At 42.8% G+C, this 18,349-nt stretch overlaps 1 protein-coding gene across 5 annotated transcripts in view; it reads right to left on the bottom strand.

Annotated features, from left to right (window-relative positions):
* LOC126190657 (cap-specific mRNA (nucleoside-2'-O-)-methyltransferase 2) overlaps positions 1-18,349 on the bottom strand; it is a 306,338-nt gene that overhangs the window by 254,159 nt on the left and 33,830 nt on the right. For all 5 annotated transcript variants that reach the window (XM_049931092.1, XM_049931088.1, XM_049931090.1 and 2 more), the window contains one exon: positions 9,037-9,347. In XM_049931092.1, coding sequence (XP_049787049.1) covers positions 9,037-9,347 — 311 coding nt within the window. The remainder of the gene's footprint in view (positions 1-9,036; positions 9,348-18,349) is intronic.

Genomic DNA, 18,349 nt, shown 5'->3' with positions numbered 1-18,349 from the left:
TGGGAAGTTGCGGTACGTAAGAACTCTTCACGAGTATGCTCTTTTTTGGAAGGCTTGGTGTCTGACTTTTGGGCTCGAGATTTAGCAGAACCCGATGAAGGGTGAGCCATAGAGTGGGCAGGCGAAAGTGGTGAGGTTGAACGGGCGATCTTTGCGCCGGCCGATCTGACGACCGTGGCACTAAAGGTGAGGTCGCAAGTCTGCGTGGCCGCCTCCTTTGTTGGCCGAGGAGAAGCAAGGACAGTGCTGTATTTTCCTGTCTGAGGCACGGTGGGCTGGCGACTGGCGAATAATTTTCGAGCAGCAAAGGTCGACACCTTTTCCTTCACTCTTATTTCCTGGATGAGCTTTTCGTCCTTAAAAACGGGGCAATCTCGAGAGGAAGCAGCGTGGTCACCCATACAGTTGATGCAGCGAGGGGATGGAGGTGGACAAGCACCCTCATGGGCATCCTTGCCACACGTAACACATTTGGCCGGATTGGAACAGGACTGGCTGGTGTGATTGAACCGCTGACACCGATAGCAACACGTAGGGTTTGGGACATAAGGGCAAACGGAAATTATCTCATAGCCTGCTTTGATTTTCGATGGGAGTTGGACTGTGTCAAATGTCATGAAGACAGTGCGGGTTGGAATGATGTTCGTGTCAACCCGTTTCATTACTCTATGAACTGCCGTTATGCCCTGGTCAGACAGGTAGTGCTGAATTTCTTCGTCAGACAATCCATCGAGGGAGCGTGTATAAACGACCCCACGCGAGGTATTTAAGGCACGGTGCGGTTCCACCCGGACAGGGAAGGTGTGGAGCAGAGAAGTACGCAGCAATTTTTGTGCCTGGAGGGCACTGTGTGTTTCTAACAACAGGGTGCCATTCCGTAATCTGGAACAAGACTTCACAGGACCTGCAATTGCGTCGACACCTTTCTGAATAATGAAAGGGTTGACCGTGGAGAAGTCGTGACTTTCGTCAGACCGAGAAACAACAAGGAACTGTGGCAACGATGGAAGAACTGTCTGTGGCTGAGACTCAGTGAACTTACGTTTGTGAGCAGACATAGTGGAAGGTGAGGAAACCATTGCGGAAGAATCCCCCATGATTACCAGCGTCTCCAATGGCGCGCTCCTCCCTTGTGGGGGCCCTCACTGAGGGCACTCCCGCCTTAGATGATTGTTCACACCTCAGGTCACACCTCCCGACAAACGGACGGAGGGACCAATCGGCACTTTCGGAAGGTATCAGCTCAGGTAATCACCCCTCCCTGGGCCTGGCCGTTACCAGGGGGTAAGTACGTGTCCTACCTGTCTACCCGGGGCGGGGAATTACGCGTTACCACGTCACCGGCTACGCATGGAAGTGCGTGGGTCGGCCTTCAGACACGCACAGGGAGGAAAAAAGAGAAAGGGAAAGGAAAGAAGAGGGGTCTCAAACGCCGCAGCGGAGAAAAGTGCAGAGAGAAGCGGGAAGGAAAAGAGAAGGACAGAGGAAGAACGAAGACTTGCAAGTATAGAAAGCAAGGAATTTGTAACAGTTTAGAGCGTCCGTCTCCGGACGTAGGCACAAACCATACTCCCAGAAGGGGAGAAAGGGAAGGAAAGAGCCAGAGGTGAGGGGGGGGACGAAGATGGGGGAGGGGGAAGGATGAGGAAAGGGAAGGTATGCAGCCCGGAAAGGAAGGAGGGCCACATTAGCTCGGGGTCCCGTGCTCGCTACGCACGTGTCCACAAAAGAGTTGTGAACCCCCTGGGGGTATTCACACATTTGTAGATGAGGTTCCGGAAGTCCATGCTAGAAAGACACCTGCCAGTATCATTGTATTTTAAGGACCGCAGTGGAAGATTGTACAGGTACCACTGCACAGATAAGGAGGCTTGTGAGCCCAGAAGTGTCAACACAAACCATTGTGAACCAGTTATTAGCAATGGGGCTATGGGCACACACACCCTAGGCTATCTTCCACTCACACCACTGAATCGACATGCACAGTTTGATTGGTGTCGTCAGAGGATCACTTGGAAAATGGTTTGTGGGATTAAAGGGACCAGACTGCAACGGTCATCGGTCCACTTGGAAAATGGAATGGCATGTTGTTGTCTTCAGCAATGAAAGCAGATTCTGCTTTGACGGTCATTTGCATGAACAATGTAGACTTGGTGAGTGCTGTCTTATAGAATGCATTCGTCCATGACACACTGGCCTTATGGTCTGGGGTACGATAAGATACAACTCTCATTCACCTTTAGTGTTTCTGGAGGGGATGCTAACCACCACTCGGTATGTGGAGAATGTTGTTACACCTGTTCTTTTGCCGCTCTTGCAACAGGAAGGTGATGCATTGTTCCAACAGGATAATCGTCACCCACATACTATCTGTGAAATTCAACATGCTCCGCAAAATGCGCAGCAATTTCCGTGACCAGAACCATCTCCGGACTTTTTCCCAAACTCTTAAAAACCTACGTGAACAGTTCAAGCAGATATGGTATAACATACGCCAGGATAGTATTCACCTTCTGTATGATCAGCTGGATCCCAGAGTCAGCATCTTCATCGTCACCCATGGAGGTTATACCACATACTAATATGGGTGTTTCAGCATGGATTGATACCTGTTACCTCTGAACTGTTTGTGCTACCGATCTGTAAATGAACTGTTTCATGTACTCCATATGCACTGTTGCAAGAATAAGTCTTGAGTGATTTGGAAACCACTGAAAGGGTGTACTATTTTTTTTTCTGGTAGTGTATTTACCCCATCATGGAACCAATAAATCATCCTAGATCCTAAATAAAAATTACGTTAGCTTCCTAAAGTGAGCGCACAATACAATTTTTAGTTTTTACACATTCTCCATGTACAACATGGCAGCTTAAGATAAGTTACATTAATATTAATAAACATCTAAATGAAAATTTTGATGCTACACTAATAATGTAGTAGTATAAGACTGGCTCATTTTGTTTTATTGGTTTGAAGCCATGTTTAGTTCAGCTCGTCACTGAATTTTTTTGTTTTGCTCAGAGGATGAAAATTCTGTCAAAACTTCTGTAGCAATCTCAAATCACTGAAGGTCTATCAAGCAAATCCTATTATAGATATAACTAAGTACTTTTTGAAGATACTTTGCACTTTCATAAATAACACCAAAAAAAAAAAAAAAAAAAAAACATTAACTTATTCAGACTGAGCTACCTAAATACAGGGTGTACATAAAGTCCGGGAACAATTTCAATTATTTATTGCATAAGAACGAAACATTGTACAGATATCATACATATGTCATTTTGAAGAGAAACCCTGAAAGCTTTTTTTTTTTTTTTCCATGTAAACCGCCACAGCGTCGTTTGGTAATATGCAAATAGTCAGCAACAGTCGCAAACATGGCGAGTTCAGGTGCAGAGTAAGCTTTCTGTGTGTTAAGAGTTAAAAATGGCCTCTCTGATCACCAGATCTCACTCCATTTGACTTTTTTCTGTGGGGACACATTAAAAATCTGGTGTATGTACTGCCTCTACCATGTGATGTAGCAGAGCTCCGGGAGAGAATACGGGAAGTGACTGCCACAGTCAACGATGCCATGCTGGGACGAGTATGGCAACAATTCGATTACTGTATTGATGTCTGCCGGGTCACTCATGGTTCGCATATTGAATGTTTGCAAAAAATATATATATATATATATATAAAAAAAAAGCGCTGGCAGGTCGATAGACACACAAACAAACACCCAAAATTCTAGCTTTCGCAACCAACGGTTGCCTCGTCAGGAAAGAGGGAAGGAGAAGGAAAGACAAAAGGATATGGGTTTTAAGGGAGAGGGTAAGGAGTCATTCCAATCCCGGGAGCGGAAAGACTTACCTTTGGGGGAAAAAAGGACAGGTATACACTCGCACACACACACATATCCATCCACACATACACAGACACAAGCAGACATTTGTAAAGGCAAAGAGTTTGGGCAGAGATGTCAGTCGGGACGGAAGTACAGAGGCAAAGATGATGTTAAAAGACAGGTGAGGTATGAGCGGCGGCAGATTGAAATTAGAAATTAGCGGAGATTGAGGCCTGGCGGATAGCGAGAAGAGAGGATATGCTGAAGGGCAAGTTCCCATCTCCGGAGTTCTGACAGGTTGGTGTTAGTGGGAAGTATCCAGATAACCCGGACGGTGTAACACTGTGCCAAGATGTGCTGGCCGTGCACCAAGGCATGTTTAGCCACAGGGTGATCCTCATTACCAACAAACACTGTCTGCCTGTGTCCATTCATGTGAATGGACAGTTTGTTGCTGGTCATTCCCACATAGAACGCTTCACAGTGTAGGCAGGTCAGTTGGTAAATCACGTGAGTGCTTTCACACATGGCTCTGCCTTTGATCGTGTACACCTTCCGGGTTACAGGACTGGAATAGGTGGTGGTGGGAGGGTGCATGGGACAGGTTTTACACCGGGGGCGGTTACAGGGGTAGGAGCCAGAGGGTAGGGAAGGTGATTTGGGGATTTCATAGGGATGAACTAAGAGGTTACGAAGGTTAGGTGGACGGCGGAAAGACACTCTAGGTGGAGTGGGGAGATTTCATGAAGGATGGATCTCATTTCAGGGCAGGATTTGAGGAAGTCGTATCCCTGCTGGAGAGCCACATTCAGAATCTGATCCAGTCGCGGAAAGTATCCTGTCACAAGTGGGGCAGTTTTGGGGTTCTTCTGTGGAAGGTTCCGGGTTTGAGGAGATGAGGAAGTGGCTCTGGTTATTTGCTTCTGTACCAGGTCGGGAGGGTAGTTACGGGATGCAAAAGCTGTTTTCAGGTTGTTGGTGTAATGGTTCAAGGATTCCGGACTGGAGCAGATTCGTTTGCCACGAAGACCTAGGCTGTAGGGAAGGGACCGTTTGATGTGGAATGGGTGGCAGCTGTCATAATGGAGGTACTGTTGCTTGTTGGTGGGTTTGATGTGGACGGACATGTGAAGCTGGCCATTGGACAGGTGGAGGTCAACGTCAAGGAAAGTGGCATGAGATTTAGAATAGGACCAGGTGAATCTGATGGAACCAAAGGAGTTGAGGTTGGAGAGGAAATTCTGGAGTTCTTCTTCACTGTGAGTCCAGATCATGAAAATGTCATCAATAAATCTGTACCAAACTTTGGGTTGGCAGGTCTGGGTAACCAAGAAGGCTTCCTCTAAGCGACCCATGAATAGGTTGGCGTACGAGGGGGCCATCCTGGTACCCATGGCTGTTCCCTTTAATTGTTGGTATGTCTGGCCTTCAAAAGTGAAGAAGTTGTGGGTCAGGATGAAGCTGGCTAAGGTAATGAGGAAAGAGGTTTTAGGTAGGGCGGCAGGTGATCGGCGTGAAAGGAAGTGCTCCATCGCAGCGAGGCCCTGGACATGCGGAATATTTGTGTATAAGGAAGTGGCATCAATGGTTACAAGGATGGTTTCCGGGGGTAACAGACTGGGTAGGGATTCCAGGCGTTCGAGAAAGTGGTTGGTGTCTTTGATGAAGGATGGGAGACTGCATGTAATGGGTTGAAGGTGTTGATCTACGTAGGCAGAGATGCGTTCTGTGGGGGCTTGGTAACCAGCTACAATGGGACGGCCGGGATGATTGGGTTTGTGAATTTTGGGAAGAAGGTAGAAGGTAGGGGTGCGGGGTGTTGGTGGGGTCAGGAGGTTGATGGAGTCAGGTGAAAGGTTTTGTAGGGGGCCTAAGGTTCTGAGGATTCCTTGAAGCTCCGCCTGGACATCAGGAATGGGATTACCATGGCAAACTTTGTAAGTAGTGTTGTCTGAAAGCTGACGCAGTCCCTCAGCCACATACTCCCGACGATCAAGTACCACGGTCGTGGAACCCTTGTCCGCCGGAAGAATGACGATGGATTGGTCAGCCTTCAGATCACGGATAGCCTGGGCTTCAGCAGTGGTGATGTTGGGAGTAGGATTAAGGTTTTTTAAGAAGGATTGAGAGGCAAGGCTGGAAGTCAGAAATTCCTGGAAGGTTAGGAGAGGGTGATTTTGAGGAAGAGGAGGTGGGTCCCGCTGTGATGGAGGACGGAACTGTTCCAGGCATGGTTCAATTTGAATAGTATCTTGGGGAGTTGGATCATTAGGAGTAGGATTAGGATCATTTTTCTTCGTGGCAAAGTGATATTTCCTTTTGCCTTTACAAATGTCTGCTTGTGTCTGTGTATGTGTGGATGGATATGTGTGTGTGTGCGCGAGTGTATACCTGTCCTTTTTTCCCCCTAAGGTAAGTCTTTCCGCTCCCGGGATTGGAATGACTCCTTACCCTCTCCCTTAAAACCCATATCCTTTTGTCTTTCCTTCTCCTTCCCTCTTTCCTGACGAGGCAACCGTTGGTTGCGAAAGCTAGAATTTTGTGTGTATGTTTGTGTGTCTATCAACCTGCCAGTGCTTTTGTTTGGTAAGTCTCATCATCTTTCTTTTTAAATATATTTTTCCCACGTGGAATGTTTCCCTCTATATATATATATATATATATATATATATATATATATATATATATATATATATAAAAATAGAAGGAAACATTCCACGAAGGAAAAATATATCTAAAAACAAAGATGATGTGACTTACCAAATGAAAGTGCTGGCAGGTCGACAGACACACAAACGAACACAAACATACACACAAGATTCAAGATTTCACAACAAACTATTGCCTCATCAGGAAAGAGGGAAGGAGAGGGAAAGACGAAAGGATGTGAGTTTTAAGGGAGAGGGTAAAGAGTCATTCCAGTCCCGGGAGGGGAAAGACTTACCTTAGGGGGAAAAAAGGACGGGTACACACTCGCACACACACACATATCCATCCACACATATACAGACACAAGCAGACATATTTAAAGACAAAGAGTTTGGGCAGAGATGTCAGTCGAGGCAGAAGTGCAGAGGCAAAGATGTTGTTGAATGACAGGTGAGGTATGAGTGGCGGCAACTTGAAATTAGCGGAGATTGAGGCCTGGTGGATAACGGGAAGAGAGGATATATTGAAGAGCAAGTTCCCATCTTCAGAGTTCGGATAGGTTGGTGTTAGTAGGAAGTATCCAGATAACCCGGACGGTGTAACACTGCGCCAAGATGTGCTGGTCGTGCACCAAGGCATGTTTAGCCACAGGGTGATCCTCATTACCAACAAACACTGTCTGCCTGTGTCCATTCATGCGAATGGACAGTTTGTTGCTGGTCATTCTCACATAGAATGCATCACAGTGTAGGCAGGTCAGTTGGTAGATCACGTGGGTGCTTTCACACGTGGCTCTGCCTTTGATTGTGTACACCTTCCGGGTTACAGGACTGGAGTAGGTGGTGGTGGGAGGGTGCGTGGGACAGGTTTTACACCGGGGGCCGTTACAAGGGTAGGAGCCAGAGGGTAGGGAAGGTGGTTTGGGGATTTCATAGGGATGAACTAAGAGGTTACGAAGGTTAGGTGGACGGCGGAAAGACACTCTTGGTGGAGTGGGGAGGATTTCATGAAGGATGGATCTCATTTCAGGGCAGGATTTGAGAAAGTCGTATCCCTGCTGGAGAGCCACATTCAGAATCTGATCCAGTCCCGGAAAGTATCCTGTCACAAGTGGAGCACTTTTGGGGTTCTTCTGTGGGAGGTTCTGGGTTTGAGAGGATGAGGAAGTGGCTCTGGTTATTTGCTTCTGTACCAGGTCGGGAGGGTAGTTGCGGGATGCGAAAGCTGTTGTCAGGTTGTTGGTGTAATGCTTCAGGGATTCCGGACTGGAGCAGATTCGTTTGCCACGAAGACCTAGGCTGTAGGGAAGGGACCGTTTGATGTGGAATGGGTGGCAGCTGTCGTAATGGAGGTACTGTTGCTTGTTGGTGGGTTTGATGTGGACGGACGTGTGAAGCTGGCCATTGGACAGGTGAAGGTCAACATCAAGGAAAGTGGCATGGGATTTGGAGTAGGGCCAGGTGAATCTGATGGAACCAAAGATATATATATATATTAAAAAAATCAGAGTTTCTCTTCAAAATGCAATATATATGACATCTGTACTATGTTTAGTTCTTGTGCAATAAATAATTGAAAGTGTTTCTGGTCTTTATGTACACCCTGTATTTATATCAAGGTTGCAGCATGGCTCCAACTAAATTATGAATGTTATTACAAAACAATACGAGGAGTTCTATTAACTTTTTGTTGGTGCCATTAAGAGTGTGGCAAATCTCTGATATTCATTACAGCAATTTTCACATCAACAAACAAAGCTGTTGAAGGCTTTTGAATTCTGGCAGCTAGTCATAAAAATTGCAAACAAGTGTAGTTAAAATTTACATTTGAAAGTGGGACAACATAGTCTTACAAAAGGACTTGTTGCTTAACTACTATTTCTGTAATAACATTTGTTTAAATTAAATATACCCTAAATAATTTTCATAGACATTAGATACATTTCTCATTCAGTTTTATGCATGTCACACCTCAACAATTCACTCACTGTGATGGTTTGCACAAAATGTGGAATATGTGAAGCTACCTAAGATTTCATTCATCATTCATAAACATGATTTGGATTTTACAATCAGAAATGAAAATACTTAAAACATAGCAATACACAACTAGAGTCACACTGAAAAATAAAGTGGACAAATGCTACACTAGAGAAGATGATGGCAAGCAGAGTGCCCTAGTAACTATTTCATGACTTAGTTTGCTGTAATACTCATGTACACAGGGTCATCAATTTAACAGATTTCTGCTGCCAGTAATGAAATTATTACTCAGCTGATTTTAATGCAAGTTTCTATTAGAAAGGAATACTGTTAAAATTAAAAGATCTTATCACCTGAAACAAACCTCGTAGTGTCTTCTTTTTTCATTCCTGCATTTATTTTACATAACAATCACAACAACACAAAAAATGATAATGTTAAGACTTCTGAAAGTGAACAAAACAAGACGATAAATAGTTGTTATACCGAATGTTCTGTACCAAACCCTACACAAAAGTTATTGGGGATAATAGTAACAATATTTTATCCAAAGTCATTTATGAAACACATACTTGCCAGTCATCAGTTGTGAACATTTCATCTGGTTCTGGTAACTGCCATGTATGCAGTGATGGATCAAATGAGAATTTCTTTCCAAAATGTTGCAAAACTCTTTCATGTATCTCCCTGTATGTCTCTCGTGTAAGTTTTGATTTCTTGAAATCACGTTGTGGACCAAAGGAATGTGGTAATCTCTCATTTTTATTGATCAAGCTGCTGCTGCTGCTGCTGCTGCTACTACTGTGTGTTGCATCCCACGAATTATTTCGATGATGAAAATCTCTCTTCCAATTACTGTTATGGCCTATTCCTTCCATTGTTCCTACGAAACACACAAAAATTAAAAGCTGTGTACAAGCAAATTTCAAAAGAACAAAAATTTTACAATTAACAAAACTGGGCCAAATAACATTTCATTTTTGTTAAACTGTAATGGCAACACACACAAAGTCATCTCAAAAAGTTGTTGAAAACACCAAATGTGAGTGTTGTACCATAAAAATTGTGTCAAGGTAATTTTTAAATATATAGAAAATGATGATCAATGGTCAATATCACCAGTGCCTTATTAAGTGTAACTGAAAACAAAAAAATGAATGTTGTCAAATCACAAGAAACTTCTTGTTATCTTCAGGAGTTCCGAACGACCAATTGTTTTCTGCACATTCTGGACAACAGTACCTAGCTCAATACCAGAGAAATATTAAAATTTTTCATACATCAGGAAAATCTAAAATCACACGGTACACTCGCCGATGACGACGCTCGGTTTGTGGGGCGCTCAGCTGTGTAGTTAACAGCGCCCATATAAATTTCCAACCTTTTCTCAATCCAAGCTCACCACTTTCGTGAATGACGATAAAATGATGAACACAACACAAACACCCAGTCATCTCGATGCAGGTGAAAATACCTGATCCCGCCGGTACACTCGACACAGACACAGTAAGAGCTCAAGAGAACTCTTTATACTCCACCTGTAGTTGGCATCAACTGTCTTCCACGACTTGTGGGATTGATTACATACGGTTAGCTTGTCTGAAGCCAACGGGGCACAGCAGTCAGCCACTTACTGACAAGCTATTAAACATGAACCTCGTGGCTGACTAAATTTCACATTTACATTGATGACCCTACCGACAGTGGAGTCTATCAGCGTGGCGGAACTGGTTGCTCTTGTATTTCCACGGGATGCTGCAGAGGAAATACGACATGAAACATGCCGTACACTTACTAGAGCTGTTCCTCCAATGCCCGACACATTCAAGGAAGAGAGGAAAGCATTCAGGCGGCTACAAGAAGATGCTGAAACAGCCGTCTTCCAGCACAGAAAAGCAATTGTAATGTCCTACTAGCCTTTCAAGTTCACAGCAAAACATGTATGCGCTATTAGAGGACGATGCCTACAGGAGAACTTAAGACAATGCTACCACCCAAATGCAGAAGAAGACCATCCTGCTTCTCCAACACACTTTCCCTGACAAGAAGACTGTGGAAATACTTCACACATGAGCATTCATGCCACCTAGACTTTACAGAATACCTGAAGTCCTCAAGGAACGAATGCCACTCCACCCAATTGTTAGGGACATTAGCACACCAATATATGAATTAGTAAAGCACCTGACAGCAAAGCTCGGCCCCTCTGTGAGTAAATGCTAGCAGTACTTATGAAATTTGGCGCATTTCATCCGCTGCTATAGAACTTCCAACTGGGGCAAGAAGACTTTGAGAGAGCTTCGGAGTGGTATTTTTCTTTACAAGGATACCTCTGAAAGCCTTCCTAAGCCTCACCAGAGGAAAGTTTGGGCCAGTGCTGGCAAATTAACTGAATTCACGCTTATGTCAACCTCCTTTCTATTCGATGGGAATTACTACGAACAAACAATGGAGTAGCGATGTGCTGCCCACTATTACCAGTAAAGGCCAATATGTTTCCACGACGCATTTGAAGAACTACCCCTGGAGTCAATAGTCTACACACCCTTGCGCTATCTTCAATATGTACGTGATGCATTAGTGATGTGGCACGTGGGCATCTCACCGACAACAATCCTTAAAAACCTGTATTTTTAGACAAGAAACACCAAATTCATAACAGGGATAGAAAAAAATAATTAACTTCCATTTCTGGATATGCTTGTCAAGTGAAGATCAGATGATACACAAGAACTCATCGTCTACTGTAAACTGACAAAGATTCGTACTTGCGTGCCTCCAGCTACCGTGCCTTTCACAATGAGAAGGCGCCCTAAGCACACTAGTGTGCACAAAATCTCAGACCGAGGCAGTCTAGCAGCCAATATGCAGCACTTATAGGCTACGTTACACGTGAACAGTTACAGCAACCACCACGTAATATGTGCCTTACGGCTTCAAAGCTGAAGACACCGAGACCACAGCTGCTGAGGGCGAAGAGAAATCTGTTGCGATGGGGATTATGACATATATCGACAACAATCTCAAGAATACTCTACAGACATAACCTGAAGTGTGTGTTCTGTCCACCAGCCAAGATGAAAGCCTTTAGAGATCAGTCAAGGGTGACCTAGGACTTCAAAAACAGGAAGTCTAATGCAATCCTTGCAGGAAAATGTGTATATGGCAGACTATCAGTACAGCAAAGGAGAGATGCACTAAGCGTAAACATCACGCCACACAGACAACGAATAGCCGACAAAGTCCCCTGTAGCAGAGAACTGCATCTCCCATAAACATGGCATGAATTATGAAGCTACAAGTTGTTGCACCAGTCAAACACCTACTGATACTGTATCCTAAAAGACGCTGTAGAGATCTAACTACATGACAAATTAATAAATGAACACAGTTTTTAAGCGAGGCCTGGAGCCAGCCCAACATACATCAGTTTCAATCACTGTAGATAGTAAACATTTCTACAGAGAGTAATAAAAGCAATATATTTGGTCTTACAACATACTTAAATAACACATGGAGTAACTCAAGTAACATGTGGGATGATTCTGCTTTACTCAGATTCCTCGTTTATTAGAGACAAACCACTAAATCTGCATATTCAGTCAGATTCCCATCAAAGGCAGTACTTGCCAACTATGTGGGAAATTGGCAAACCGGTCAACTTTTTAAGAGATTTTATTTTGTCCATCATGATTATAAAGCTAAGAGATTTACACCAAAAACACAGTCCCATTTTTCAGCCAGGAAAATGTATTGAAACTGATAGTATATGACAACAGAAAACTTCCAACATCCTGGTGTAGTTAATATTACTCTAAAATTTAAAATCCATGTTAGATGGTTAAAATTTTACATTCCACTGGCATTAAGATCATTACTGACTATTAGCTTTATAAATGTGGTAGATATTTAATTTCATGTTCTACGGATAATTTATACAGTTAATTGTAATGAAGTGGAATGAGTCAAGTTACATTCACATTACACATTCATATGTAAACACAGCTTCATGCTGACTATTCACAGATGCAAGTTAATAAATTCTAACCACTACCTTTTACATATTACGAAATAGGAATTATTCTACGGAACATGAGTTGTCAAGGAGAAACTTTTCCAGTTTATCTTCAAATTTAACTTCACTGAATGTCAGGCATTTTATATCACCAGGTAAGTGATCAAAAAATTTGACAGCAGTACTGTGCACTAGTTTTTGTGCTAAAGACAATCTTGATGTGGAGTTATGAATGTCACTTTTTTTTCTTTTTCCTTGTGGCATTTTAAGTTTCATGGCCTGGGGTTCTGCTGGTGTAGGAATGGAGCCTTCAAGAAAACAGAATGACAATTATGGGAACACATATAGATCTTTATTATGGGAGTATACTTAACTCAGTGACAAAACAACAAGATGTGTGAATATGCTAGCCTGGGTGATAAAGCTCATAACCACATTCAAGTCCAAGACCAAGTGATTGTTGTGCACTAGGAATACTGAAATTGAAATGGTGCACAAACTCAAGTAAACTTGTTCAAGGGCTAAGATAAGATCGAGTCCAGAGTCTTGGTACTGTACGTAAATAGCGGTATGGAGCCGTCACTGCGTGTGCTTCCTGGAGGCGTTGAAATCTCCTTGACTTCCATTGGAAGCTGGTGTGCACTGCTTGGCTGTCTTCTGGTGACCTGCACAGACACTTGCTAGTGCCAACTAATGAAGCTTAGCATGGGATGCTTGGCGTGGTATGTGTAACAGTGGATGACATCAAAGTAATTATTTACATCATTGTTTATTTTAAATGCAGATGATTATTTACAACAAACTTTATGAGAGAATAAATATTTTGTGAAGCAGTGATCAAAATGTGTAACTCCTTAAACAGATGTCTACAAGATGACTATGGGTTAGCATCACATATTATCCTTGCATAACTTTTTTGAGAAATGAATATTTGCTTTTCACTATTACATATGACATTATTGAATGAAAATACTCAAAATGTGTCAGCTTACAGATTTGCAATGATATGAACTGCAAATATGGCTAAACTAAGTTGTTTTATGAGTTCAATTCTTTTTAGACCATTCCCAGACAACCACTCCATAATACAGGGTGTTTCAAAATGAATGTATGGGTTTAACGCTTTGTAGCATTACTATATTCAACTTACAATTATAAATAAGACACCAAATGAAAGAGCAACTCAAACAGTTTTGTTTGTGCATCTGTACGCAAAGGGAATAAAATGGAATGAACCTAGAGTGACTGAAGAACATGTTGAATGAGTGAGAGCCTCACGCATAGCTCCAAGATATCAGTTCAGAAAGCTAGTCCTGAATTAGCAATTCAAGTGACGCCTAAGTGGAGACTTAAGGAGACAACTACATCCTTATCTTTTGCAGCTGTTACAAGCTCTATGTCCTACACTCTAATGTTTATATGCCAACTTTGCAAACGAAAATAATGTTTGTGTATGACATAAGATTTTCTGGATGGTGTAGTGTTCAGTGATGAATCGACATTTCATCTAAGTGGAAATGTGAACAAAATAATGTGCATATCTGAGAATCCCCACAAGGAAGTACAACTGCAACTCGACTCTCCTAAACTGAATGTTTACTGTGCCATATCCCAGCCGAAAGTTTGTGGGCATTTCTTTTCCAGTGAAGCAACTGAAAATGAAGTTTCTTTCTTGTTGCACTAGAACAATGTCTCTTTCCTCAAGTGGAGGAAGCTTAACCACATAACTTTATATGGCACCACCTTACTGACACAAATCAGTACACGACTGGTTAAACGACTTTTTAATGCATCCACTGGATTGGCAGCAAAGGGCTGGATGACAGAACTTGTTGTGCATGACCTTCATGTTCAAACATGATCTGACACCATGCTTTTTTACCTTTGGGGACTCAAAGTATCGTGTGTATGGTTGCATTACCAGCTGATCTACTCAACTTCAGAAACAGCTATGTTGGAACAATTACTCACACACTGATCAAGCTTTGAGAAGAATTTGCCTATCAACCCGATGTGTGACAAATGATTCTCATATTTAACACTTTTAAGAAAAAACTCTGAATTGCTATCCCATTTGATGTATTCTTTATAATTTTAAGATGAATGTAATAAATGCTACTAAGCCTTAAAATTCGTATATTCATTTTAAAACACCCTGTGCTTTAAAGAACATTATTTATCATTTCCTTTGTTGCAGTGCGTATGTTTGGATTTATTACAATGCTGGTGTCATCTATCACAAGAATTAATTCTGCATGTTGTATACTACACAGAAGATTGTTTAAATACATGAGAAACAATAGTGGACTTAGTTTGAGCCTCGTGGAATCCCCTAACTATTTCCCTCCTGCCACAAGAATGTTATTAAATACAACTTTCTTCGTTCTTATGGTCAGATGTCCTATCATCCATTGGTTGGCTATACTATCAACTGCATAAAACCTCAGTTTGTCTAGAAGAATATTGTGAATCACATAGTCAAACCTCTTAGACCACAGAAACTATTAACTAGTACTGTTTTATTACTTAATGCCTGCAAAATTTAGTGAGTGAATGTGCAAATGACATTCTCAATTGAGCAACTCTTTGGATATCCAAACTGTGATTTATTGTGGATATTATTATTGCTCAGCTACAATACTATTATAGAATACAATGCCTTCAGTACTGTAACAGACTGGTAGTCACTAACATCTCAATCACTTTTCTCATAGAACGATTTAACAACAGCATACTTCAAAATCTTTGGTGAAATGCCCTAAATTAGAGATGCATTACATAAGTCAGAAAAAAGACAGCATTATTATATGGGAAAATGTCTTTAGTATTGTATTGGAGACACCATCAAATCCAGATGATCTTTATTTGTCAGAATATATATAATTTTCTTAATGTCAGATGGAGAAATTTGAGAGAAATCGGTATGACTGAATTTTATATAAGTTGCTTTTTCAATATACAGTGTGATTTTTCTCTTTAACCATTTGTCCCTATATTTTTTCCTACACGTAAGAAATGAATATTAAACTTATCGTCTATCCTTCCGTTTAAATCAATAGTGATGTTGTACAATTCTTTGGCTTGTTGTCCTGTCTCTACAGACATTTGTCTGCTTGTGTCTGTATATGTGCGGATGGATGTGTGCGCGCGCGCAAGTGTATACCTGTCCTTTTTTCCCCCCCTAAGGTAAGTCTTTCCGCTCCTGGGATTGGAATGACTCCTTACCCTCTCCCTTAAAACCCAAATCCTTTCGTCTTTCCCTCTCCTTCCCTCTTTCCTGACGAGGCAACCGTTGGTTGCGAAAGCCAGAATTTTGTGTGTATGTTTGTGTTTGTGTGTATCGACCTGCCAGCGCTTTTGTTTGGTAAGTCTCATCATCTTTGTTTTTAGATGTATTTTTTCCCCACGTGGAATGTTTCCTTCTATTATAACTATATATGTCTGCTTGTGTCTGTGTATATGCGAATGGATATGTGTGTGTGTGCGCGAATGTATACCCGTCCTTTTTTCCCCCTAAGGTAAGTCTTTCCGCTCCCGGGATTGGAATGACTCCTTACCCTCTCCCTTAAAACCCAAATCCTTTTGTCTTTCCCTCTCCTTCCCTCTTTCCTGACGAGGCAACCGTTGGTTGCGAAAGCTAGAATTTTGTGTGTATGTTTGTGTGTCTATCGACCTGCCAGCGCTTTTGTTTGGTAAGTCTCATCATCTTTCTTTTTAAATATATATATAATAGAGGGAAACATTCCACGTGGGAAAAATATATCTAAAAAGAAAGATGATGAGACTTACCAAACAAAAGCGCTGGCAGGTCGATAGACACACAAACACAAACATACACACAAAATTCTAGCTTTCGCAACCAACGGTTGCCTCGTCAGGAAAGAGGGAAGAAGACGGAAAGACAAAAGGATTTGGGTTTTAAGGGAGAGGGTAAGGAGTCATTCCAATCCCGGGAGGGGAAAGACTTACCTTTGGGGGAAAAAAGGACAGGTATACACTCGCGCACACACACACATATCCATCCGCATATACACAGACACAAGCAGACATAACGCTTGTGTCTGTGTATATGCGGATGGATATGTGTGTGTGTGCGCGCAAGTGTATACCTGTCCTTTTTTCCCCCAAAGGTAAGTCTTTCCGCTCTCGGGATTGGAATGACTCCTTACCCTCTCCCTTAAAACCCATATCCTTTTGTCTTTCCCTCTCCTTCCCTCTTTCCTGACGAGGCAACCGTTGGTTGCGAAAGCTAGAATTTTGTGTGTATGTTTGTGTGTCTATCGATCTGCCAGCGCTTTTGTTTGGTAAGTCTCATCATCTTTCTTTTTATATATATATATATACCTAAAAACAAAGATGATGTGACTTACCAAATGAAAGTGCTGGCAGGTCGACAGACACACAAACGAACACAAACATACACACAAAATTCAAGCTTTCGCAACAAACTGTTGCCTCATCAGGAAAGAGGGAAGGAGAGGGAAAGACGAAAGGATGTGAGTTTTAAGGGAGAGGGTAAGGAGTCATTCCAGTCCCGGGAGCGGAAAGACTTACCTTAGGGGGAAAAAAGGACGGGTACACACTCGCACACACACACATATCCATCCACACATATACAGACACAAGCAGACATATTTAAAGACAAAGAGTTTGGGCAGAGATGTCAGTCGAGGCAGAAGTGCAGAGGCAAAGATGTTGTTGAATGACAGGTGAGGTATGAGTGGCGGCAACTTGAAATTAGCGGAGATTGAGGCCTGGTGGATAACGGGAAGAGAGGATATATTGAAGAGCAAGTTCCAATCTCCGGAGTTCGGGATAGGTTGGTGTTAGTAGGAAGTATCCAGATAACCTGGACGGTGTAACACTGCGCCAAGATGTGCTGGTCGTGCACCAAGGCATGTTTAGCCACAGGGTGATCCTCATTACCAACAAACACTGTCTGCCTGTGTCCATTCATGCGAATGAACAGTTTGTTGCTGGTCATTCCCACATAGAATGCATCACAGTGTAGGCAGGTCAGTCCCCGGTGTAAAACCTGTCCCATGCACCCTCCCACCACCACCAACTCCAGTCCTGTAACCCGGAAGGTGTACACAATCAAAGGCAGAGCCACGTGTGAAAGCACCCACGTGATCTACCAACTGACCTGCCTACACTGTGATGCATTCTATGTGGGAATGACCAGCAACAAACTGTCCATTCGCATGAATGGACACAGGCAGACAGTGTTTGTTGGTAATGAGGATCACCCTGTGGCTAAACATGCCTTGGTGCACGACCAGCACATCTTGGCGCAGTGTTACACCGTCCGGGTTATCTGGATACTTCCTACTAACACCAACCTATCCCGAACTCCGGAGATTGGAACTTGCTCTTCAATATATCCTCTCTTCCCGTTATCCACCAGGCCTCAATCTCCGCTAATTTCAAGTTGCCGCCACTCATACCTCACCTGTCATTCAACAACATCTTTGCCTCTGCACTTCTGCCTCGACTGACATCTCTGCCCAAACTCTTTGTCCTTAAATATGTCTGCTTGTGTCTGTATATGTGTGGATGGATATGTGTGTGTGTGCGCGAGTGTGTACCCGTCCTTTTTTCTCCCTAAGGTAAGTCTTTCCGCTCCCGGGACTGGAATGACTCCTTACCCTCTCCCTTAAAACTCACATCCTTTCGTCTTTCCCTCTCCTTCCCTCTTTCCTGATGAGGCAACAGTTTGTTGCGAAAGCTTGAATTTTGTGTGTATGTTTGTGTTCGTTTGTGTGTCTGTCGACCTGCCAGCACTTTCATATATATATAATCATATATATATAATCTCTGCCCAAACTCTTTGCCTTTACAAATGTCTGCTTGTGTCTGTATGTGTGGAT

The sequence above is a fragment of the Schistocerca cancellata genome, chromosome 6 (genome assembly GCF_023864275.1).
Source record: "Schistocerca cancellata isolate TAMUIC-IGC-003103 chromosome 6, iqSchCanc2.1, whole genome shotgun sequence".
In the NCBI taxonomy this organism is placed as follows: domain Eukaryota; kingdom Metazoa; phylum Arthropoda; class Insecta; order Orthoptera; family Acrididae; genus Schistocerca; species Schistocerca cancellata.
This window is presented reverse-complemented; position numbering and strand designations above follow the sequence as displayed.